This window comes from Bos indicus, chromosome 19 (assembly GCF_029378745.1).
Source record: "Bos indicus isolate NIAB-ARS_2022 breed Sahiwal x Tharparkar chromosome 19, NIAB-ARS_B.indTharparkar_mat_pri_1.0, whole genome shotgun sequence".
NCBI classification, from domain to species: domain Eukaryota; kingdom Metazoa; phylum Chordata; class Mammalia; order Artiodactyla; family Bovidae; genus Bos; species Bos indicus.
Window position 1 is genome coordinate 14961374 of NC_091778.1, and position 26736 is coordinate 14988109.

General features: G+C 43.7%; 2 protein-coding genes across 5 annotated transcripts in view; one reads left to right on the plus strand and one right to left on the minus strand.

Annotated features, from left to right (window-relative positions):
- ACACA (acetyl-CoA carboxylase alpha) overlaps positions 1–26736 on the minus strand; it is a 286531-nt gene that overhangs the window by 245663 nt on the left and 14132 nt on the right. The window lies entirely within an intron of this gene.
- C19H17orf78 (chromosome 19 C17orf78 homolog) lies at positions 6735–19241 on the plus strand. 2 transcript variants are annotated; one of them, XM_019981246.2, is made up of 7 exons: positions 6735–6872; positions 8525–8611; positions 9375–9620; positions 13244–13369; positions 15264–15388; positions 16215–16337; positions 18865–19241. In XM_019981246.2, the coding sequence occupies exons 1-7, from the start codon at positions 6815–6817 to the stop codon at positions 18940–18942; spliced, it is 843 nt and encodes a 280-aa protein (XP_019836805.2). In that variant the 5' UTR covers positions 6735–6814; the 3' UTR covers positions 18943–19241. The 2 variants fall into 2 exon arrangements, with proteins under 2 accessions (XP_019836805.2, XP_019836806.2); XM_019981247.2 differs by lacking the exons at positions 13244–13369; positions 15264–15388; positions 18865–19241 and having other exon boundaries at positions 16215–16326.

Genomic DNA, 26736 nt, shown 5'->3' on the forward strand with positions numbered 1-26736 from the left:
TTCACATCCTGACGCCATCACTTAATTAGCTCTGTGACCTACAGCAAATGACCCCCTTTCTGGGCCTCAGTTTCCTTGTCTATAAAACTGAGATAGAACACCTACCTTGTAAGGTTGTGTTTTGGATTAAATGTTATAGCCAAAATGTAAAGTTTCTAACACAAAACTTGGAGGCAGGCTAAAACTATTACTTCCCCCTTTCTCTCCATTCCCCTCTCCATGTCGCACTAATGTTCAGTACAAGAACAAAATATCCTGTGGATGCTCGTTGGATTCAGGACTGATTATGGTATTAAGTTCACTACCCAACCCCAGCCCAGGGCCAATATTCCCAGAGGAACAGAGCATGTGATCAGAGATCTGGGGTTACATCTGAACCTTTTACCCATACTTGGAGGGAGCAAGTAAACAGGAGAGTGGCTCTGGCCTGAGCTTCTGAGAACGAACTGAAAGGCTGGCAATGTGAGCGTTCGCCAGGCCCTGCTCAGCCCCGTGGTTGCACCACACTAAGAAAGCAATTTGGCCCCTGTAGGACAAAAGGAAATTCATATACTGTCAATGGGAGTGTAAATGGGGACAACCTCTTAGAAAACAGTTTGGCATTAGTTAGTGAAGCTGACCATATCCTGCATGTGCTATAACCCAGCTTCCAGTTATGGATTTATACTCTGGAGAAACTTTCAAATGTGTCCCAGGAACATTTTCTCTTCTGGTCCCAAACTGGAAACAACCCAACATCTCTCAGCAGTAGAATGGATAAATAAGCTATGGTGCAATCCAAAGAAGAGGGGATATGTGTATACATGTGGCTGATTCACTTTGCTATACAGAAGAAACTAATACAACATTGCAAAGCAACTATATACTCCAATAAAATTTTTAAAAATAAATTATGATACCTTCATACAGAAAATATTATAAAGCAATGAGAATGAACAAACTACTGGTACAAGAAATAATATGGAAGAATTTCACACACACAATATTGAGCAAAAAAAAGCCAGACACCAAAGAGTATGTTTCTTCAAAAATAGGCAAAATTCATTTGCAATGGTAAAAATCTGAATCATGGTTACTCTTGATGGTGGGTAGTGACTGGGAGACAACACAAAGACAATCCACTTTGTGTTATATGTAATAAAAAGTTTACTTTAAAATTACATAGGGTGTGATCTATCCATTTACATAAGTACAACAGCAGGTAAAAAGTATCTACGTACTGCTGCTGCTGCTGCTAAGTTGCTTCAGTCGTGTCCGACTCTGTGTGACCCCATAGACGGAAGCCCACCAGGCTCCCCCGTCCCTGGGACTCTCCAGGCAAGAACACTGGAGTGGGTTGCCATTTCCTTCTCCAATGCATGAAAGTGAAAAGTGAAAGTGAAGTCGCTCAGTTGTGTCCGACTCTTGGCGACCCCATGGACTGTAGCCCACCAGGCTCCTCCGTCCATGGGATTTTCCAGGCAAGAGTACTGGAGTGGGGTGCTATTGCCTTCTCCGTATCTAAGTACAAAAGCAGGTAAAAAGTACAAGAGCACTAAAAAGTAATTTTAGTGATACATATATAGATAGTTCACTATTTTTTAAAAAAGTCTGGGAGACAAATGACTGGGAGAAGGGAAAGGAGTGTGACCAGAGGGATAGATGTATGAAGAGCTTCTCAGCTACTGTGAAAGTGAAAGTGATAGTCACTCAGTCGTGTCCAACTCTTTCACAACCCCATGCACTGTAATCCACCAGGCTCCTCTGTCCACAGAATTCTCCAGGCAAGAAATTGGAGTGGGTTGCCATTCTCTTCTCCAGGGGATCTTCCCGACGCAGGGAATGAACCCGGGTCTCCTGCATTGCAGTCAGATTCTTTACTGTCTGAGCCACCAGGGAAGCTACAGGCAATGTTCAATTTGTTACTCTGGGTGATGGTTACATATGTTCATATTATTATTACTAAAAATATGCTTGTATTGGGATTTCTCTGGTAGTCCAGTGGCTAAGACTCTGCATGCCCAATGCAGGGGTCCCGGGTTCAATCCCTGGTCAGGGAACTAGATCCCACATTCCACAACTGAAGACCCCAAGAGCAGCAAATAAGGCCTATTATTCAAATAAATAAATAATAAATACTTTAAAAAATATGCTTATGTTCTATATACTGTTCTGTAGACATGCTATATTCCACAATAAAATTAAACATAAACCCAAATAAAAATACACACCCTTAAAAGATAAGAGTAGCAGAATATAGCACTGAAGTCATTTTCAAGCTGGAACAGCCCTTTGAAAACATCTTGTCCAACCATCTCATTCAAGAAACTGAAACAGAAGTCAGAAAAGGTGTCTTACTCAAAGTGACTCAGTCGATTACAGAGCCTAATCCAGAACCTAGGTGACCTCCTGACTTCTGGTGAAGTGCTCCAGAGACCCATCCAGACTCATCCCATCAGCTCTAGCTTCCTACTGTCTTCAGAGTCGCATCTCTCATCTTCACACTCCATCAACCTCACTATCTTACAGCTTGTTTTCCTCCTCAACTTGGAAGTTTTGTGGTGGGGAAATGAGATCAGGAGTGAGATCACCCCTTCTACAGATACTGCAAACATTTAGAAAACCACTCAAAACGTTGCGTAGAAGGGGGAAAAAAATCTAGTAGTATAGAAACAGTTCTGGGTCTATTTTTCCACTACTGGATATTCTGACTCATTAATGAAGCTCTCCAGCTTCTCTGTACCTCCAACCTGCCGGCTGACTTCTGCGAAGGGTCTGAGAGTCAATAAAAGAAAACTCTACTGGGGAGTTCCCTGGTCCAGTGGTTAGGGCTCCTCACCTCCACTGTAGGGGGAGTTCCCTGTAGGTCTCCCTGCATCCGCTGTAGGGGGCACGGGTGCAGTCCCTGGTCGGGGAACTAAGATCCCACGTGCTTTGCAGCATGGCCAAAGAAAAGAAAACTCTTCTCTTTGTCCCAGCTTGTTGCTGTTCAGTTGATAAGTCATGTCCAACTCTTTGCGACCTCGTGGACTGCAGCACGCCAGGCTCCTCCGTCCTCCACAACCTCCCGGAGTTTGCTCAAATTCGTGTCCATTGCATTGGTGATCTCCTAGCACAAGCTTTGTTTTTGCAAAGAGTGAGCTCTTCTGCCACCTTGTGACAGAGAATGAGAATAGCCTTCACAGCCTTTCCTAAACCTGCTCCAAGGTGGCAGCACTTAAACAGGCTACTACTAAGTCGCTTCAGTCGTGTCCGACTCTGTGCGACCCCATAGACGGCAGCCCACCAGGCTCCCCCGTCCCTGGGATTCTCCAGGCAAGAACACTGGAGTGGGTTGCCATTTCCTCCTCCAATGCATGAAAGTGAAAAGTCAAAGTGAAGTCGCTCAGCTGTGTCTGACTCTTAGCAACCCCATGGACTGCAGCCCACCAGGCTCCCCCATCCATGGGATTTTAGGGGCAACAGTACTGGAGTGGGGTGCCATTGCCTTCCAGATACTAATGGACAGAAAATTTCAGAGAGACAGACAGTAGGGAAAATTGTCTGATACCAGAAGGGAGCAGAGAACCATGCAATCATATTAATGAACTAGTAAGCAAAAACCATGAAACCGAGGAAAAACAATGGAGCCCCTTTACTCTCTACCCACATGCCCTGCCAGGAGAATCTGGCAACTGAGACGGTGCTGCTCTGGACCATTGAAGATCTAAGGCGCTGAGGTTCCCTCCATTTGGCTTGCTTCACTTCGTGCCCTTCCATAGGCAGATGTCTTTCAAAGGGCTTGCTTCATTCCGTGCCCTTCCATAGGCAGATGTCTTTCAAAGATGACCTACGCCTCTTCACCTCCAATTCACTCTTAACCCCCGCCTACTTCCACCAACTCTGCTAAAACCACTGTTACAAAATTGTTAAATCCAGTGAACTTCTATCCTCCTTATACACTCTGCTCAGTGTTTGATCAATTCACAATTCCTTCCTTGAAATACCCTCCTTTCTTGGCTTCTAGGACATCCATTCTCCTGGTTTCCTTAGCTCAGATGCCACCTCCTCAGAGAAGTCTTCTCTGACTCCCCTGCTTAAAGTGGCTTCTGGGAATTCCCTGGTGGTCCAGGGTTCAGTCTGAACTTTCACTACCGAGGGCCCAGGTTCAATCCCTGGGTGGGGAACTAAGACCCTGCAAGTCGTTCAACACAACCTAATAATAATAATAACTTCCCTGGTGGTCCAGTGGTAAAGAATCTGCCTGCCAATGCAGGGGACACAGGTGTGATTCCTGGTCCGGGAAGATTACACCAGTCATGGAGCAACTAAGCCCAGGTGCCACAGCTACTGAGCCCACACGCTCCAGAGTCCATGCTCCGAAACAAGAGAAGCCACTGCAATGAGAAGCTCGTGCACCGCAACCAAGAGCTGCCCCCAACTCGCCACAACTAGAGAAAGCATGGCAACAGAGATCCAGTGCAGCCAAAAATAAATAAACTTACTTTTTAAAAAGTAACTTAATAATAATAATAAAGTGGCCTCTGTCAGTTCTCCTTCACTTCACCACACTGTTACTTCATGATAATTATCACAATCTTTAATTATCTGGTATATGTATTTGTGTATTACTTTTTGTTAGCCCCCTACCCTATTTGGGGGCTTCCCAGATGGCTCAGTGGTAAAGAATCCACCAGCACTGCAGGAGGCACAGGAGACACGGGTTTGATCCCTTGGTCGGGAAGATCCCCTGTAGTAGGAAAAGGCAACCCACTCCAGGATTCTTGCCTGGATAAACCCATGGGCAGAGGAGCCTGGCATGGGGAGGCAAAGAGCCCCCCATGGACAGAAGGCCCATTGGGTTGCAAAGAGTTGGACAGGAATGAGCACCCAAGCATGCACACACTATTTTATTTCCAACTGTTTATTGTCTGCTTCTCATCGTTTCACATGAAAGCAGATTTGGCTGGCTCACTGCGAGAAAGGTGTCTGGCACAAAACAAGCGCATAATAAAAATGTACGGCATGAAAAAAAAAAATGTACGGCATGAAGGAATGAACTGAAAGGCACTGCGGCTGCATGCTCAGCACTTCTTCCCCTTCTTCCACATTTCAGGAAACACATCTTTCAGGGACACCTCTGTCCTTTCTGTTTTCGCACCAAGATTTTCCTTTATGCTCCATTTAGCCAGATTTCAACTTGAATTTAAATGTCAGGAAACAGAACAGTACTTAAATTATGATTTGACTCAGATCTTATGAACTCCCTTAAGGAAAGTGCCTTGAATCAAGCTCCCTTTATATCATCAGAGCATCAGCCTCTAGAACCAACTTATGTATAGTCAAACGTATGTTGGTTCCAATGGAGTAAGTGCATTCACAGTGGGTAGAGCAACTGCAGAGCCTCTGGACTCGGGCAGAGGGTCTGAGTAGATCTTCATTTCTGCTTTATGATCCCCCTAGCTATGTTTCCACAAGGTCTATAAAGTATTACACGAGATGGACTGTTGTGCTGTTGAAAGTGATAGTAATTGCCGTGTCTGACTCTTGGCAACCCCATGGACTGTAGCCCACCAGACTCCTCTGTCCACAGAATTCTCCAGGCAAGAATAATGGAGTGGGTTGTCATTCCCTTCTCCAGGGGATCTTCCCAACTGAGGGACTGAACCTGGGTCTCCTGCACTGTAGGCAGATTCTTTACCATCTGAGCCACCAGGGACGCTCCCTACACAAGATATATACTCTTTATAAAAAAAAAATACAATGTTTGAAAAATCTACAACAGTTATGTTTAGGAAAGCCTTCCCAAACTGCACACGGTATCACCCTTCTAGTGCAGTTAGCTCTTCCTCCCAACTTCTCATCCCAACAGCTATATGAATGTGGTCCACCTACAGTCACTTCACTTTTTTATTTGGTAAATATTGTTTCTTTTTGGCTGCACTGGGTCTTGGTTGTGCCACATGGGATCTTTTCGCTGTGGCACATGGGTTCTGCCTTGAGGTGTGCAGGCTTCTCTCTAGTTGAGTTGTACAGGCTTAGCTGCCCCATCGCATGTGGGATCTGAGTTCCCCCACCAGGGATCGAACCCATGTCCCCTGCATTGCAAGGCAGAGTCTTAACCACTGGACCACCAGGGAATTCCCTCACTTCACTTTTCAGAAGTGTGAAAATGTGCACAACTAGACAGGTACATCTGTGCTCAGGTAAGTTTATGTGTGTAACAGTGAATGAATTCTAGAGATGACTGGGTTGGAATGCTCCATTCACAGAGGAAAACTGTAATTCAGAGAAGTCAAGCAGCTTTCTCACGTTGATACATTTAACTGCAGGGTCTCACCTGGAACCCACTTCTGTTGACTCCCAGTCCAGTGCCCTCTTCAGTGTAACTCACTGAATCAGTCCTAGTTGTCTGCACTACTCTAGAAATACTTTTCCTTAATAGAAATCTCGGCACGTCTTTATGTTGGTGTGTAAATCTATGTGCTCATGTCAGTGAGCATGCGTGCGAATGTCTACGTGTCTCCCTGCGAGTATTTGTTAAGCATATCACCTCTGTTTATGCCCTTTCTCCAGGGGAAACCTCTAGTTAATTACAGTTCCTTATGTCTCCACTAGCAGTGAAGTCAGGTGAAGATATTCTGAATCAATCATTAACAAGCAAACTTGGTCCTCTCTCCAATAAACTCTATTCCTGGGTCCTGAGAAAATGTGGCAGATCAATTAGGGTGGAACCAGACTCGCCCAGGGTCAAACTTAGTTCTAGGGCAGTGAAAGCATTCAGAGACAAGGCTGTGAGTGGCGGTGTCAGACCAGCCACATACAGTCTCTACAAGGAAAATGTGCTCAAGCTAACATGGATACCATCTTGGTTTTCAGCCTAATCATTACATCCTACAATGTTACCAAGAAAGGTAAGTACTCTTCTAGCCGACTGTCCTGAGAAATCCTAAGAGAGGCCTAGAAAGTGTTTGGGGGTCTATTCTGTCAGATAAAGATACAGGCAATACTCAGCACATGAGGCTTTCCAGTCACCCCCAGACAGCCTCTAAATAGAACATATTCAACTCAGAAAGACAGCTGTCTGTTTCATGGGAGGAAGTCTTCAGAGAATGTGATGCATTCTTCTGCTTTGTTCATGTAACTAACGTTAAAATTCCTTTCACTGTTAGCTTTCTTTGCTGGAAGGTGTTGTCACAGTTTCACTAAGACTCCCAAATTCATTACCCTTCATAAGATGTCTTCCTTTTTAAAATTATTCATTTATTTATTGGCTGCACTGGGTCTTCATTGCTGTGTGTGGGTTTTCTCTGGTTGTGGTGGCCCAGGCTTCTCATTGCAGTGGCTTCTCTTGTTGCAGAGCACGGGCTCTAGAGCATGTGGGCTTCAGTAGTTGTAGCACATGAGTCAGGAGTTATGGCTCACGGGCTCAAGAGTGTGGGCTCAGTAGCTGTGGGGCTGTTGCCTCTCAGTGTGTGGAATCTTCCTGGATCAGGGTTCAACCCTGTGTCTTCTGCTTTGGCAGGTGGATTCTTATCCACTGGACCACCAGGGATGTCCAGATGTCTTCCTTTTCTAAAGCATTATGTCCTAATAGATGGGGATGCTCTTGGGTGGGAAAAGCTGAGAGAAAAGGTAATGTGAGGGTAGCATGGTACCACTTACCGCTTTCATGGGCTTCCCTGGTGGCTCAGATTATTAATAACCTGCCTGCCAAAGCAGAAGACTCATGTTCGCTCCCTGGGTCAGGAAGATCCCCTGGAGAAAGAAATGCCAACCCACTCCAGTATTCTTGCCTGGGAAATCCCATGGACAGAGAAGCCTGGTGGGCTATACTTCATGGGGTTGCAAAGACCCCGACATGACTGAAGAGACTAAACAGCAGCAGCAGCAACTGCTCTTTGATAACTGTTTATTTAAAACATGATTTTTCAAAGTGTCCTAAATGGTTCATCTCTAAAATTAGCTCATCAGAGCTAAGGCCAAACAGCATGAGGTGAGGCAGCAACAAATTTAACAAATGAAGAACCCTGTGATTTATGTGCCAAAAAGCATAACTGTGGTCTATGGTTCTATGGGAAGCTAGAGAGATACCTTGTCCAATGCTACACTTAATAAATAAACTTGGAAAAGTTGTAATACAAGAAGGTAGATGGGACAGGAAGGGGAAATGATAATAAGCAGTGTCTGAAGGAATGAGTCGGTTCATCTTTCATTAACTTAGTTAACTTATCTTTTTTCCCCCTAAGGATAATAAACTGGTATTCAGTTTTATTTATACTTTGCTACCTCCCACTTGCATAAATCTTAAAGTTCTGAGAATTCCCTGGCAGTCCAGAGGTTAAGACTCTGAACTTTCAGTGCAGGGGGACACAATTTGGTTGGGAACCTGCATGCTGCAAGGAGCAGCAAAAAATAAAACATCTTAAAGTTCTTTTGGGGAAATGTCTGATTCCCCAAGTTTTGTAAGAAGAAACTGCATTCTCTTTTTATCTGCCTCTCCAGTGCCCAGAATTCCAAAGAGAAAGGACCCAGTCAAACCTTACCTTTTTTTCCCCTCCCCCAGAACTCAGGGATAGCAGCTGTCAAGTGGAACCACTGCCCGATCTCTTCCCAAAGGATGTGAGAAGCATCAGAGCTGAGCTAATTCGAGGTAGGCAATGGGCCCTTCCTGAAGAATCACTTTGCCACTCCAGGACTTTTTTCACCTTCAAAAGATGCTTGTCTCCCCCATTCTGAGCCCAGCTCTCAAACATTCTATTCTAAAGCTATCAATCCCTGAGAGGCTTTCTTGAAAACCTTTTTTTTTTTTCCTTTTCTGGCCACACTGTGTGCAGGGATGTCAGTTCCCTGACCAGGGATGGAAACTGCGCCCCTGTAGTGGAAGTGTGGAGTCCTGACCACTGAACCATCGGGGAGGTTCCTGAAAACCCATTTTTAAATTAACTGTTATGGAGACTTCCCTGGTGGTCCAGCGGTTAAGACTCTGTTTCCAATGCAGGGGGCGTGGGTTCAATCTCTGGTTGGGGAACTAAGATCGCATGTGCTTCGCCACATACATAAATAATCAGCTTCTGTTTAAAAAGATAAACTCTTACGAACTAAGGCAGAGCAACATAAATCAAAGAGATGGGGTGAAGAAAGAGGAAGCAGATCTCAGGCCCCTCTGTGTTAGAGAAAACAACTGAGGAGCATCTCTCTGCACTTACTACAGTCACCACTGTCTTCAGGGGACCCGTGGCGGGAACGGAGAAAGGCAAGGCTTATATATTTAGTACTGTAGACACATGCTGAGGAAGACCTGATGGAAAAAGAGGAGAAAGTACAGCAGTGGGCCGTGAATGGAAGTGGGTTGGCAGGGCACCATTCAGATTAGGAACTGGCTTCATTTTCCTCTCTTGCTTTTCTCTTTTCAGAAGCTCAGGCAGAAGCCAAAAGGCCCATGTTCATTCAAAACCAGATTGTGGCTATCTTGCAGTGTCTTGGTTCTGGGAGCAAAGTGAAAGTTAACCTTGTACATTCAGAAAAAAGGCAGAAGGTCAAGCACATTCTGAAGAACCTGAGAGTCATGACTGTTCCCTGCAGAAACAGCACAGCCCCCCCAAGCTGTCACCTAACCCCTGCATCCAAGGTTCAGGCTGGATTCCTTGTGACAGGCAAAGGTGAGACTGGAAGTTGAGAGGGAGGTGGGCACTCACTTTTAATTGACATCCTTGGAGGCAGGTGGAGGTTGAGAGTGAAAGTGTTAGTCACTCAGTTGTGTCTGACTCTTTGTGACCCATGGGCTGTAGCCGCCAGTTTCCTCTGTCCATGGAATTCTCCAGGCAAGAACATTGGACTGGGTTGCCATTTTCTCCTCCAAGGGATCTTCCCAACCCAAGGATTGAAGCTGGGTCTCCTTCATTGCAGATTCTTTACCATCTGAGCCACCAGAGAAGCCCCCTAAGTGGAGCTAAAGCCTCAAGGACATGGATTAGCCTCTTCTTTAGGCAAATCTATGTAAATCTTTTAAATGTAATTTTAGGGCATGGATTAAACTCTTTGGCATTTGATTAGTAATAACTGATTCCTGCCATCTGTTCACTCCATGTAACACTGTGGGATACAAGAGAAGTGACATCAAACAAGTGTTTATTCTGATATTATCACCTTTGACAAATCACTTAATTTCTCCAATGTTCAGTTTTCATAGCTACAAATGAGAGATTTGACTAGATGGTCTAATTTCTAGGTATGTAAGTCCCACAGCAATATGTAAGGCCTCTTAAATAGCCTTTTCAAGCTGTTAATATTATTGCAGAATAATCTCTAAGATTTCCATTTAAATATAACGTACCTAATGCTTCCTATTTAAAACAAATTATTTTGTAATAAAGGAAAGCATCATCTCCTAAGTTATCCATTTCATCAATTTGGATTTTTATAGAGTTTCTTTAGAAGTGAGGGAATTCTTGCTCAAATATCCTTAACCAAAGAAAAGCTAATGCTGCGATTCCATCAGCACTGGGAATGGAGTGTTTTGTGATTACAAACGTGCTCCACCTTAACACCCAGTTACCTAGCAGAGGAGGCATAAAAGAGAGGAGATGCCAACAGGGATGACATTAACTTAGAACTCTGTTTATTTTCGGCTGCGCTGGGTTTTTGTTGCTGCTTGCCGTCTTTCTGTAGTTGCAGTGAGCAGGGGCTGCTCTCCAGTTGCTGTGCGCGGGCTTCTCATTACAGCACCTTCTTCTGTTGCGGAGCACAGGCTCTAGAGTACAGGCTCAGTAGTCACGGTGCAAGGGGTTAGTTACGCCCCTCGGCCTGTGGAATCTTCCCGGACCACTTGTCCCCTTCGTTGGAAGGTATCTTAACCACTGGGCCGCTAGGGATAGGGAAGTCCTGGACATTAATTTACAAGCTGGGAAGAACTGGAAATACACTGACCGATGAAGCCTATTAAGTAGATTTTGAAACAGTGTCTCCCAGGAGGTAGAAGAAAAGCCACACTGAAATACCATGATCCCTGTGGCTAGTGGGCACAGTTCTTCTATGCAGGGAAAGGATCTCTAGGTTTTGCCTCCTCTGTTTTTAAATGTTGGTTGTTTATTTATTTATGTTTTGGCCACACTACACTGCTTGTGGGATTGTCGTTCCCTTACCTGGGATCGAACCCTGGGCCCTCAGCAACAAAAGCGCACAACCCTAATCACTGAAGAGCCAGGGAATTCCCCTTTCCTCCTCTTTCAATCATAACATCACTCAGTTTGCTAGGTGTTTTTCACAACTGCTTTCTCGTTTTTCTTACCTATCTTCACATCACTCCTGTGACATAGACCAAGAATTATTTTTGCTATAACCATCCTGCAGATAAGGAAACGAAAACTCAGAGGACTTCTGTTACTTGTCCAAAGTGAGATTTATTTACCTTCATCTCATCTGACCCGGAAACACATCAGTTATCATTTCAAAGAACTGACTGATGCTAGGATAGGAACAAAATTCTACGTAATTCTCTCGTTTTTCCTTTTGAGCCCGTTGGCTCTTTGTCTCTGCTTATCTTTGCCAACAGTCTTCCTGATTAAATAATAATAGGACTATTCCCCTGTGATTCGTGTACAGCACCTGGTACTGTGCCCACTGGTCTCTGAAGTAAAAAAACTGTCATTTTTCACATCAACACAAGACGTGGGAGAGTAGTTCAGAAAAGTCAAGTAGGACGTATGGACCTTAATTTAATAGGCAATGACAGGAGACCATTAAAAATAGAACAGGAACCACTGTCCAAATTGGGTTAGGTCAATTCTGGAGGCACGTGAAGGTGGCTCCAGACCACAGCCAGCACCCGTCCGCGTTCCATCTTTTCCACGGCTGTCTGAGTCACTGCCATCTCTCACTTGGATTCTGCAAGAGCCTCTCAGCAGGTTGCTCTGCTTCTATCAGGCGCCCCTCTGCTGTCCATTTCCAACTCAGCAGTCCACGGATTTTTAAAAACAAAGCCATCCATCCAGTCACTTCTCTGCAAAAAGACTTGCAATGGATCACCATTCCAAGCAGAACAAGAACCGAAGTCCTCCAACTGGCCTGCAAGGCCCAGTGACGTGAATCCATTTGCTTCAGAAACTCCTTCATCCCCTACGACTGTCACCGTGCTCGCCACTCCAGTCTCACTGGCTTACGCGCTCTCCCTCTAAAACTGTAACAGGACATGCTCCAGCCTGGGCCTCTGTTTCCTCTGCCTAAGTTCCCCGGCATCTGTCTGGCTAGTGCTCTCACCTCCTTCACATCTTTATCCAGTCCTCATCTTCTCAATGAAACTCCTGCAGGTCGCCCAACCACTGCCCACCTGCACCCCCCAACGCTGTGCTCTACACTGCTTCTTTCCAGAGCATGCATCCCCTTCTAACCAACAACACAGAACTCACTGTACTTACTGTCGTCTGCTTCTCCATGTCCTCCCTCGGCCCTCCTTCCCCTTTGCTAGCTCCCATGCTAGAGTGTGTTCAGCTGCTATGTCCACAGTATGGAAGCAGACCCTGGAACAGCTAGATCTCCATTTATTTAATGGTTATTGATTCGGCTGCACCAGGTCTTAGTTGTGGCACTCAAGATCTTCGTTGCATCACGGCGCCTGGACTCTCGTCGCACCCAAATGGGCTTAGTGGCTGTGCGGCACGTGGGATCTTAGTTTCCCAACCAGGGATCAAACCCACATCCCCCTGTACTGCAAGATGGATTCTGAACCACTGGACCACCAGGGAAGTCCCTAGATCTTCATTTTTAAATACATGCTGAGAGAATGAAATTGAGGGGTGCGTGAAGCTGAGTGGTCTCCCCTTCTTCCAGTTCTCCTCTTTCTCCAGTTCCTTTCTCTTTCTCTCTCAGTCATTGACTTAGACTTCACTCACTAGACAGACATGCCACAAACTATACTACTTCAGTTCTTCCTTGGACTTTGAAGCCATCTTTTTTAAAGAAGGGACTTTCAACACTGCTATACCTTCCCATCCTTATTATTATTATGGCTGTATGAGTGATAAGCCAAGAAAACATGGTCCACTCCTTCATTCTGATCCTACATTAGTCAAAAGCATCAGGGGATTTAATCCATATCTCTTATTACCATATCCTCACTCATTCTTTCATGTTATCAAGGCCCACGCCTTAAACCTATGGACAGGTCAACAGAGCCACAGTTAGAAGCTATATATCAGCTGGGTAAACTCATGGTTTTGTCAGGTGAAACCAAAGGCAGGATAAAGTTTTCTCAGTTGTCCTTCATTGTTTCTTTCTTGTTTTACAGCTTTTTTACCAGGGGTCTCTCAGTGTAAGGTCTATCCAGTGATGGGGGCTTCATCAGAGACTTATCCCTCCACTACTACCTCCATAACTCCTGGGAAAAAAGGAGAGAAAACTACAAAGGTTGATGGTTTTTCTAGTCCTCTGAATCAAGGTACAGAATGTGTAGAGGTGAGACAAGAACACACAGAAAAATTCTCAGCCCCAGCACTAGCCTGGGTCTCCTAGAATTTTCCTGGAAGTAGAGAAGCTACATAAGTTTGCATGAGAACATCACTCCATTTCTTATGGAAAAAACAAACAAACAGCTTCTCTGTAAAGAAGGTCCCAGAAATGTCTGTAGTTTGATACTTTTAATAATCCTTCACCTCCACACAAGTGAGCTCACCTTGTTGCCAGATTTGGGGACAACATACAGGGTTTTGGTGTGATGGGTAAGATCCAATGTGTGAACAGAGGAGAGACAATGTTTAAACTCTAATCAATCATTACAGTGATGACAACAACTAAGAAGCACATTTTTATCTGCGTTGTTTTAACAAATAGCCCTCCCTAAATTGGCCAGGACTCACATTCTGTAGGATTCCATTTGGGTTACTCCCCAGTTCCAACAGGAGAAATGTAAATATGAGATTAATAATAACAAGATGCTTATGAGCCATTTGGCCCCAAATTTGGCTTATGACTCCAAAACGATGGCAATTTACTGAAAGTCGCTCAGTCGCGTCCAAATCTTTGTGACCCCATGGCCTATACAGTCCATGGGATTCTCTAGGCCAGAATACTGGAGTGGGTAGCCTATCCTTTCTCCAGGAGATCTTCCCAACCCAGGAATAGAACCAGGGTCTCTTGCATAACAACCTGGGTCTCTTTACCAACTGAGCTATCAGGGAAGCCCCCTATTCTTAAATTGAAAGGAACATAGAAAAGTTGATTTGCTAATCCCATGTGGTATGTGTGCTGGGGTACAAGGGCAGAGATCCTGAGAGGGCTGCTGGAGACAGACTCCCTTGTGTAGCTTTGCTTCCCATGAAAGCCGTACAAGAATCAACCCTCCCAGCAAGCTCACTACTGGGCACATACCATGATAAACCATAACTCAAAAAGACACATGTACCCCAATGTTTATAGCAGCACTATTTACAATAGCTAGGGCATGGAAGCAACCTAGATGTCCACCAACAGATGAATGGAAATAAAGAAGTTGTAGTACATATATACGATGGAATATTACTCAGCTGTAAAAAGGAATGAATTGGAGTCAGTTGTAGTGAGGTGGATGAACCTAGACCTGTTACATAGAGTGAAGCAAGTCAGAAAGAGAAACAAATGTCATATATTAATGCAAATACTATGGAATCTAGAAAGATGGAACTGATGAACCTGTTTGCACAGCAGGAATAGAGACACAGAGAATGGACTTGTGGACACAGCAGAGGAAGGAGTTGGGGGATGAACTGGGGGAGTAGCACTGAAATACAGACATTACCATGTATACAACTGACACCTAGTGGGAAGCTGCCGTATAACACAGGGAGCTCAGCCTGGTGCTCTGTGACGATCTAGAGAGGTGGGATGAGGGGGGTGGGAGGGAGGTAGAAGAGGGTGGGGATATGTGTGTGCGTGTATGTATATATATATGTATATATATATATATACATATATATATACATACATATAGCTGATTCATGTTGTTGTACAGCAGAACCCAATACAAAATTTGCAAAGCAATTATCTTCCAACTGAAAATTTTAAAAAAGAATCAATCCTACTTGATCATGGAAAAATTCCAAATCCTAATAAAGGTGACTCTGGGAAGACACTGCAAAGGAGGTGAGGGCAGAGGCCATGATGCCTATCCCAACTTCTGACTCTCAGTCTGAACTGGAAATTCAGTTTCTGCCTCTGAATCAGGCTGGGCCCCTCTTGGTCTTGAGAACCAGGAGTCCTGCAAGTCAAAGGGTCAATCTCTTCCCTCTCTTCAGTTCTCACTTCGCCCTGTCCACTCCTCTCTCTCTTTTTAGACACAGATGAGAACCTAGAGAAGAGGAAGAAATGGAGCATCGTGGTCAAGGTTCTGATTGCAGTCACCTTGTTTGTCAGTGGAATCGCCATTACCGTGTTTGTCATTTTTGAAGTGCCATGCCCTGTGAGTTTGCTGATGTCCTGGGTCCTTGGACTTGATCTATAAAGACCTCCTTCTATCGCAGAGGCAGGAGGGCATAATGAGAAAAGCACAGACTTTGGAGTGTGGACACAGCTGCCACTCAACACTCACCAGCTGAGTGGCTTGGAGAAAGTTGTCTGCCTTCTCCAACCTCAGTTGCCTCATCTTTAAAATGGGACTGACGATACTTGCCTCTTATGGTGGTTAAGAAGTTTCAGTGAGATTCTGTGAGAAAGGTTTCTGGCATATAGGTTGCTGTTCAGCCGCTAACTCGCGTCTGACTCTTTTGGGACCCTATGGACTGTAGCCCACCAGGCTCCTCTGTCCATGGAATTCTCCAGGCAAGAATACTGGAGTGGGTTGTCTTGTCTTTCTCCAGGCGATCTTTCCAACCCAGGGACTGAACCTGAGTCTCCTGCTTGGCAGGCAGATTCTTGACCTGAGCTACCTGGGAAGCACCCTGGCATACAGAAGGTGCTTACTAAATGCAAGTTCCTTTCCTCTGTTGTACTTGGACATTCTCTAGGGAGGATACAGCCAACACGGATGAATATTTGCTTTTCTTTAGAAGGGGTGATTTGGTAATTCTCTGATGGTCTACTGGTTAGGACGCTGCACTTTCACTGCCAGAGGCTGGATTTGATCCTTGGTCAGGGAACTAAGATTCCGAAAGCTGTGTGACATGGTTAAAAAAAAAGAGAGAGAGCGAGAGAGATGATTTTCTTTAAATCGTCTAATGTGAGATTTGGAAGATAATCAGATGCATACCAGCCACCTGAAGTTAATACCAGTCATTTTCCCCCTTCAGAGTCGATGTCAACAAGTCAGAGAGCTATGCCAGTGCCAGCGGTTACGGAGAAGGCCAAGGAAGGAAGACCAGCAACCTGGGACAGCTGAATCCCAGTCTGACACTCAGCCCAAAAAGGAAAGTGTTTTCTGTATGGCTGCTGTCATTTGCCTGGAGAAAATGGGGTTCATGTATAAATTCTAGGAGACAGGGAGCTGCTTTAGTTGTGAAGCAAATGTGGGTAATTCTTTTATGCGTCAGGAAATGGGCAGGTACAATATTGCTATAATGCAATAGAGTACTTACTGAAAATACCTACTTCTGGGGATCAGATATAATGAATCAGAGTGGCTAGAGTGGGACCAGAAATCTTATGATAGACTTTTAAGTAGAGGTAGATTTACTGTGAAATTAATGATGCTTAAATTCAGGACCCATAGGACCTGCACACTGGCCTTGTATCCAATTTTGTACTTTTTATATTTGTGCTCTTTTTATTAAAAAAAAAAAGGTCCTTGACATTGTAAGAGCTACAGAGCCCATAATTTATGTCTCCAAAGGCTGGATGCAGCTTCTGAATATAAGAAATTGATGGGTGCCCTCTCTACATCTACAAAAACACACTGAAGCAAAGAGATGAGGTCTCCAATACTTTTTACATTAAAGAAGGTGGCTGTTTTTGTAGAATTACAGCACTGAGAATGAGTCTCAAAGATTATCTAGTCCAGGATGGGACACATGCTACCACTCTTTTAATTCCATGTTAACTGAAAATATCTATAATCAAGGGACCTCCCTGGTGGCCCAGTGGTTGGGATTCCAAGCTTCCAAATCGGGGAGGGGCTTCCCTGGTCAAGGAACCAGGACCCAACATGCCACGCAGCACAGCCAAAAAATAAATAACAATAAGAAAATAATTTTTAAAGAAATACTTAAAAAATCATAATATATCAGGGTACAATTAGAAGCTGAATATGTTCCAGAAGTCTAACGCACAGCACTGTGATTCCAGTCCCAATACTGCATCACATACTTCAAAACTGCTGATAAACTAGACCATATACATTCCCACCACAAAAAAGAAATGATAATTATATGATGTAATAGAGTGTGAGCTAAAGCTACTGTGGTAATCACGCTGCAATTTATAAATGCATCAAATCAAAACGTTGCACACCTTAAACGTACACCATGTTATATGAAAATTATATTTCAATTTAAAAAAATCAAGCGTGGCACTCTTTCCACCCAGGCATGGTATCAGAATCTTTCTTACCACAGTACTTTAGGTAAGAAATGACGAAATATTTGTCATTTTTACAATTTTCTATAATCCTGTTTCTGCTGATAATAGATGATGTGCCCTTGGAATTAGTATAATTCTATAGTTTGGTGTATTTTTAGTTCTATAATCCCATCTACATTATTATTTCTACTGAACATTGAAAGAAACAGGCCTGAAGAGGACTAAAACTAGTCCAGAGTTAAAAGTAACCATGTAACAGCAACTCTGATTCAATTTCTCCCATGAACAAAATAAACATTAAATGATGAAGGAGTTAATTTTAAAAAAGCAATTTTTTACACACTGCCACATTTGAACCTCATAAAAATCCTGAGAGGTAGCTAGGATGAGTATCTACATCTTATTGATACTTAAGCTAATGCTCAGAGAAGTTATGTGACTTTCCCATGGTCACACAGCTACGAGAAACAGAACTAAATTCAGAACTAAAATTAATTCCTGTACTTATTAGCTTATTCACCTCTTCCACAAAATTTTACTAAAAAGCTTCTATGTGCCAAGTTCCCTCTGTTCAAGAGGTTTACAGTCTATGTTCTACAATAGTTAAGAATTTAGAAAATACATACAAAATCAGATGGGGAATGAATCAGGTATAATGAGAGTGTAATGGGATTAGTAAAAAATATTTGGCCCACGGACTTCCCTGGTGGTCTAGTGGTAAAGAATCCACCTGCCAATGCAGGGGGCACGGGTTCAATCCTTGGTCCAGGAAATTTCCACTTGCCACAGGGCAACTAAACCTGTGCCCAACTACTGAGCCTGTGCTCTAGGGCCTGCGCTCCACAAGGGAAGCCTGTGTATTGCAACTAGAAAAAGCCTGTGCACAGCAATGAAGACCCAGTGCAGCCAAAAATAAATTTTAAAACAAATTAAATATTAAATTAAAAATACATATTTTTAATTATGAAAAAATAAATATCTGGGTCTACATTGCCCCAGATCTCTGCAGTGGTGGTTTAGTCACTAAGTCATTTTGACTCAGGTCCCTGCCCCTTCTCAAACACAGTGAGATTGTTCGGGCCGGATTCCAGGAATGAAGTAGAATTCCTATGCATCTGGGATTCCAAATAGCTGCACATCCAGGGCCCTTTCCACTCAAGGCAAATAGGTCAAGCAAAGGGTGGCTGGGCTGTTTGCTAGGAGGTTATAGGTTCCAACAAACCAGCTTCTCATACATAAGTGCACCTTGCTGATACTTTCTCAGTGTAAGCACAATAACTTTTCCTAAGATTAATGGGTAACAAGGAGGCAAAATGATGTGTCCTTGGAATTTTACGGGGTTCTGTACTAAGCCATCTCTTTGTTGGACCATAAAGAAATGCCTATTTGTGTCCTTTATTTTTCATACTTGCTTTCAATCCACAGGTTGGACAAGAGGCTCCCAATTCATCAAGTCCCAAGAAAGCTGTAGAGATCACCGTGGTCCACCAGACATACTTCTGAAAAGTTCTGCTGTGCCTCACACATTGGAAGAAGGGTAGCACACTGTCTTCTCCCTACTATTAATCAATATGGGCAGATTCTTGCCAATTTTACCCTCGTATCTTCAGCAGGAACATTACGATCAGACAGTAACACCAGGTCAGTGAGGAGAAAGCCTGGACTTACAGTCAGAGTTACTCTAATGTCTTTGCCACTGACTCAGCCACAAGCCTTTGAAATTCACTTGGAACTCAAACGAAAAATGGATATTTTTCATCGCATCAAATGAAAACAAAGGTCTTCCCTCTAAGCACTATATGAATGGACACTTTGCTCTCTTTGACAAAAGGTTTAAACACAGTCTCCGAGGAACTGAGCAAAGGAGCCCCCGGTGTGGCACACTGATTCTCAGCTGACCTCCTGCACTGGCTCTCAGCCAGCTGAGGGTGGGGCTCCTGTTTTCCCGCTGGCATTCACCAGGCTTTAAACTTGTGCCCCAGCTCTCCACGCACTGGAAGGGAACGTGACCCTGAGCATTCCAAAGGGCCTCCTCGTGACTCATCCCCAAGGGCATACAAACAGGACCCAGACAAGATCTCTTGATAATGCAGAATTCCTGACGTGGAATTATACTCTACCATCACAGTGAGCTGCAGACATTCACAAGCAATCCAGAGCAACGCAATTATGATGTTCTTTCTCACAGAGGCATGGCTCAGAGTCAAGCCTGACCTCACTCAGAGTTTAGTGAGAAGGTGAAAAGTCTGATTTAAAAAAAAAAACAAAACTGAATGCAACATTTATTGTATTTCTTACCTGTTGTATCTTCCCTCCCCTTACTTCAGCTAAGAGATAGTCCAAGGAAGGCTCAGTTTATATGGAACTTCCCTGGTGGTCCAGTGGTTAGGAATCCACCTTCCAATGCAGGGGATGCCGGTTCGATTCTTGGTTGAGGAACTAAGATTCCACATGCCTCAGGGCAACTAAGCCTGAGTCTCAAAAAACCAGAGAGCCCGCTACACCACAACTCCTCCTGAGCCTGAGCTCTGGAGCCCACGAGCCACAACTTGAGACAAGCTGTGCGCCACGCCAAAGAGCACGTGTGCCTCAATGTAGCCAAAATAAAAAGGCTCAGTGTATAGAATTTATCATGAAATTAGATTTTCATTTATACATTGTAATTTAATTATTCATGAAACTCACAACTGTGGGTTACAGTGTATATGAGTTTTGACAGTGAAACACAACATAAACAATCTATTTTGTATAGCAAAGAATATTCTATTTATTTTACCATAAAAATTGTTTTATTCAAGAGATTTTTCTAAAAAATTGTCACCTAACATATCGATACTTTCAACGTTAAGATAACTGTGTATTACCTAACGATGAATTTTTGCAACGACTAAGCTTACAAATTCAAAATTACAAAACTCAAATTCGTGCTCTAAAAACTGCATTTTGGGAAATGCTTTTTTTATGATGGCACGAGACAGCTAACCTTAAAACAGAGTTTAGGTGGAAAGAGGACTGGCAGAAGGGATAAGAAGGATGTTGTCCTGCTTCTTTTCCTTTTTTTTTTCTTTTTTACTATTTTTTTAATGTGTTTTTGAGTTTTATTTCTTGGCTGCACTGTGCAGTGTGTGGGATCTTAGTTCCCCAACCAGAGATTGAACCCATGTACCCAGCAGCAGAAGCATGGAGTCAACCACTGGACCACCAGGGAAGTCCCCTACTATTTATTTTTTTGTCCTGCTTCTTTTCAAAAGTCTGAAACCATTCCATTTCATTTTGGTGAAATGTACCTGCACCTAAGTAAATTGTGTGATAAAGTTTTATTAAAGTATAAAGGAGATAGAGGAAGCTTCTGACATAGACATCAGAAGTGGGTAGAAAGACGCTTGCTAGTGTTAGCAATGGAGTTATATACTCTCCAATGAATCCAAAGAATGTCTGGAAGTTGTAAATCCCTGGGGGCTCAGATGGTAAAGCGTCTGCCTGCAATGCGGAAGACCCAGGTTCGATCCCTGGGTCAGGAAGATCCCCTGGAGGAGGAAATGGCAACCCACTCCAGTACTCTTGCCTGGAAAATTTCCAAGGACTGAGGAGCCTGGTAGGCTACAGTCCATGGGGGTTGCAAAGAGTCAGACATAGCTGAGCGACTTCACTTTCACCAGACCTACTCCCATAATTTACATTTTAAGATAACAGAACTAGCCAGAAGGTTTAATCCAAAAACTGTCCTCAGGCAGGATACAGTATTGTTATATAATCCTAAAGAATGTAGAGGGGAAAAAAAAAAGTTTGTCCTTTCTTCCTTCTTGAGAATTCCAGACCCCTCTCTCCTTGGGGACACCTTAGACTTATCAACCTGCCTAGGAAATGACTCTCTCAATCTCATACTCAAACTGAGCCTTGAAGAGATGGAACCAAGCATGGAAGATGCTAGTTCTAAAGGAAGCCCTAGAGATCCTGTGCTTGTGTGCTCAGTCATGTCTGATTCTTTGTGATCCTTTGGATTGTAGCCCACCAGGCTCCTCTGTCCATGGGGATTCTCCAGGCAGGAATACTGGAATGAAAAATTAAAAAAGAATACTGGAAGAAATACATTTTCTCCTCCAGGGGATCTTCCCGACCCAGGGTTGAACCCGCACTCCCCTGTGTCTCCAGCACTGCAGGCAGATTATTTACCACTGAGCCATCGGGGGAAGCCCAGAGATCCTGCGGGTGCCCTAAAGTTCCATAGAGCATTCTCTGAAAATACGATGGGTGGAGAGGACAGGGCACAGGGGCCGGCATTGGAACAGATGAGCATTGCCCTCCATTGGTGCACAACATCACCTCCAGTTTATCCTGCCATCTGTGGGTCAGTCTAACCAGGAAATAGCGGCGGGGTGGTTGTGGGGGGGGGGGGGGGTCGGGGAGGGGAGAAGAAGCCTGCTCCTTCCCAAGACCACTGGGGAGGATGATCAAAAGCTTTCCATACTTCATGCTTTTGGTTGAGGACTGATGCCTACAGTCATCTCCACCTTCCCAGGCTTATCCACCAGAGAAAGTGCTTTCATCCAGAAACAGGCAATAAAACTTGCAGCAAAGTCTATACTCATTAGCTCTTCTGCCAGAATATAATGTAGGCAACGTGTATAGTGACTTTTCTTTACAGAGATTCACCGATGGAATCAAAATTGTTTACACTGCTCTGGGGACTTGTTTCCCCAGACAAAGAAAGGTCCCTCTGAGGATTTTCCGACTGCCTAATCAGTTACCAATTTTCAATCTCCTATTTTCTTACCACTGGGGATCTTTGACAACCAAAAGATAGGGGAGAGAGAAGAAGGGAAGGGAGAATGCCCAGGCGGACCTTGGGATGTGACCTGTATTCTGCAGATCGCTTCACAGTGGGGCACAATTCTTCCTGTCACCACGACAGGCTTAGCTATAAACTCAACTTGATAATATGCCATTTCTCTGGGGAGCCAATTACTCCTCTGGAAGTGACTATTACTACCATATTTCCAGTTAGCACAAGTGTTAAGTTGTGTTTTTTTCAAGTCATAGGCTAGACAGGCCTTAAAGTCATTCCGTCTTTTTTAAGAATCTGAGTCACCCCAATTTTTTTTGTTGTTTTTACTTTTTGGCTATGCTGGGTCTTAGTTGAGGCATGTGGCCTCTTTAGTTGTGGCATGTGGGATCTAGTTCCCTGACTGGGGATCAAGCCTGGGCCCCTTGCATTGGGAATGCAGAGTCCGCCACTAGACCACCAGGGAAATCCCTCAGTACTTTTTGATAGGCCTAATGATGGCAGTTGCTTCGGGTAGAGAAAACACATTCACAGACATCTCCGATTTAACTTTTGCTGCCACTGCTAAAGGACGTTAAGTAAAGAGCTGTATTTCTGCACGACTTTATTCAATGACTTTATTCAATATAAGCACTTAAAATATACAATTGTGTACCTTGGTTTTTCCATTTTTTCATTTATAAAGGTATACCTGTGATTTTAAAAATCAGTGACCTAGGAATCTTTGGGCCTCTGACAGGCCTGAGCAGGCCACTAGCACCCCTCCTTCTCTGCACCCCTAGGCTAGTCCAGGGGGTTACTAATCAGAGAGGGACATAAGGGGATTCTAGCCCTGTACATTGCCCCCCATCCCAAGTCCTCCTCTTATTTTGGAAACTTCTTAAGCACAGTCCAGTAGTTTCTGATCTAAAGCACTTTTCTTACATCATGCCCCAACCTAGCCATTTTCCAGGACTTCCCTGGTGGTTCGGTGCTTAAGACTCTGAGATGCCACTGTAAGGGGCATGGGTTCAACCCCTGGTTGGGGAACTAAGATCCCACATGCTGCACAGCGTGGTGCCCCAAATAATAAATCTGTTTAAAAGAAAAATCTACAAAACTAGACATTTTCTAAGGAAGAGTTGCTATTAATATATGTAGCTTTTTTCTTGGCCACACCACGAGGATGGGTCCCCAAGCAGGTATGGAACCATGCCCCCTGCGGTGGGAGCGCTGAGTGCTAACCACTGAACCGCCAGCGCACTCCCTGCTCTATGGACTTACGACTAATGGCCGGAAACCCTTCTTTGTTTTGACCTGTTCAGGTCGATGGTCTTATGGTTCCTCCTCCCCCTCCTTCCAGAAACCTCCCGTCTCCGCCCTTCCCCTGCATTCTCAGAGAGGATTCCTTTCCGCGTTCACACCATGGCCATCATGCTTTGTTGGGCCGCTCTTTATCCTTTGATACATACTTCCCAGTTCTTCTGTTTGAAGCCTGTTGTGTTTGTATTAACCTGTTGCTGTTAGTCACTAAGTCCTGTCCAACTCTTCTGCAACTCTAAGCACTGTACCCTGCCAGGCTTCTCTGCCCATGGGATTTCCCAGGGAAGAATACTGGAGTGGGTAGCCATTTCCTTCTCCAGGGGATCTTCTCAACCCAGGGATTGAACATGCATCTCCTGCAATGCCAGGAGGATTCTTTACTACTGAGCCACCTGGGAAACCTCATGTTAACTTGTACGTCTCTGTATTACCTGGTAACCAACAAAGCACCATGATCATAGTACACATTCGAAAAAATTGTTGACAATGCCACACCACTAAATGGATAGCTGAGGGTGGCATAAGTGACTTTTTATTAACAGAAGAAAATGAGGTAACCTTTACTTTTACATCAAACTTGCTATTGGTCACCAGGTGGATGCAAACCAATGAGGGCCCAACCTGCAACTGTTGGTTTCACACTTGAATTCATCTCTCTAGACTTACAATCTTTAAAAATATATATATATATTCTTAAAAATATTTATTTTTACTCATTTATTTTGCTGTGCTGGGTCTTAGTTACAGCACACGGGGTCTTTAGTTGTGGCATGTGAACTCTTAGCTTCAGCATGTAGGATCTAATTCCCTGACCAGGGCTTGAACCTGGGTCCCCTGTACTGGGAGCACAGAGTCTTAGTCACCAGAATACCAGAAAAGTTCCTAGACTCACAGTCTTCTATCTCAATGCTCCTTTGTCTCTTTATCTTTCTTTTCCTGCTCCTTCTTCCAACACTTTTCTTTTTCCTTTCCCTTTTTCTGTGTCATCCAATATTAAACATTTCTCTTAATTTGCACTGCTAGGGAATTGGATTCCATGTCTATAGTACATGAGTTTCAGTCTCCAAAAGACTTTTCACGGCTGATCCTCTTTTACCTGCTGTACCTTGGTCTGTACTACCCACTCCAGTATTCTTGCCTGGAGAATTCTATGGACAGAGGAGGCTGGTGAGCTTCAGTCCATGGGGTCACAGAGTTCGACATGACTGAGCCGCTAACACTTTGACCAGACTCTTATGAATGTGCGCCATCCGGTGGTTAAAGCTGCTAATGTCATCCTCTGAAAAGAGCAGAGGGCATAGATGATCATACAACCTCAGATATGCAAATGATATCACGCTAATGGCAGAAAGTGAAGAGGATCTGAAGAGCCTCTTGATGAGGGTGAAAGAGGGGAGTGAAAAATCTGGCTTAAAACTGAACATTCAAAAAACTAAGATCATAACATCCAGTCCCATCACATCAATGCAAACAGAGGGGGAAAAGCAGAAATAGTGACAGATTTTATTTTCCTGGGCTCCAAAATCACTGCAGACAGTGACTCCAGCCATGAAATTTTAAAAGTCGCTTGCTCCTTGGAAGAAAAGCTATGACAAACTTAGCATGTTAAAAAGCAGAGACATCACTTTGCTGACAAAGAACCATATAGTCAAAGCTATGATTTTTCTAGTAGTCATGTATGAATGTGAGAGTTAGTTCCACCTCCTCCCTAATTTGGGAATCTCAGACTTAAACATTTTTGCCAATGGATGACTGTAGTCTCTTATTGCTCCTACGTGCATTTGTCTGCTTAACGGTGAGGTTGAGCATCTTTCTATGTATTTACTTGCCTTCAGGTTTTCTCTTGCTTGCTTATATCCTCTCCTTTTTCTTCTGTTGTGTTGATGTTTTTTTAATTGAGTCATAGAAGTCCTGTATTTCTGGCTGTATTTCGGGATACTAATCCTCTGACTGTGAAACATGGTATAATCAAAAGTATATTCCTAATATAAAACAACCCTCCAGGCAGAGTTACACATATTAATAAATAAACACCTGTCAGGCTCTGGAGCTCTGGGAGTCCCATTTGGCTCCAAGATTCTGTTTCCATTTTTACTTCTGCATTTAAAAAGCTATTGGTTCGCAGCAACGTGGATGGACATAGAGATTGTCATTCTGAGTGAATTAAGTCAGACAGAGAAAAGGAAATATCATAGCACATGACCTCCTTTATATGTGGAATCTAAAAAGAAATGAAACAAATGAACTTACAAACCAGAAACAGGCTCACAGACCTAGAGAACAGACTTACGGTCACCAGGGGGAAGGACGGGAGGAAGGGATAGTTAGGGAGTTTGGGATGGAAGTGTACACATTGCTATATTTAAAATGGATAACCAACAAGAACCTCCTGCATAGCACATGGAACTCTGCTCAATGTGTTAGGTGGCAGCCTGGATGGCAGGGGAGTTTGGGAGAGAATGGATACATGTATATGTATGGCTGAGTCCATTTGCTGTCCACCTGAAACCATCACAACAGTGTTAACCAGCTATACTCCAATATAAAATAAATTTTTTTAATTAAAAAAAATTTTTTTAAGCTACTGATGCTTATGTTTTGAAGTCCCACAAAACTGAGCATATTCCTTGGAAGGACTTCAAGAATTCCCACCTTGAAGGACTCTGCTTTGCCAGCATATCCGTGACAAAATAAGGCAGCTGGGTCGTCAGCCTGCCTCAACTCTATTCAGTTCTTAACAGCAGCCAAAGAAAAGGGCATCTCTCAAAAAACTACTAGTATCTGCCATTGTCTTATTCTGAAATTAAACCAGCTAAGCAATACACAGGTTCAATTCCAGAGTGATTTATTCAGATATTGCTTTCCTAGGCATTTATAACGACTCCATGGTATTGAAAAGAAATGCAACCTGCAGCAATATCTAAACTCCTGGGCCTATTTCACACTAAAAAGCACTGAGCTCCCAGAGTGAGCCATAAAGTACCTTTGCCTAACATTTTTATTTGTCTAAGCATGGAGAAGGTGAACTTTGGCAGAACAGACAGCCTATGTGCCAAAGCAACATGACATTAGAGAATTCTCTCTGGTCTTCTCTCTGTTGTGAAATCACCACTGTTTACCCTTTTAGCTCTCTTCTTCCGATCTAAAAGAAAATCACGTTTCTCGGGGCTATACTTCCCATGAAATCACTCCAACGTGCTTGTTCTTCCTAG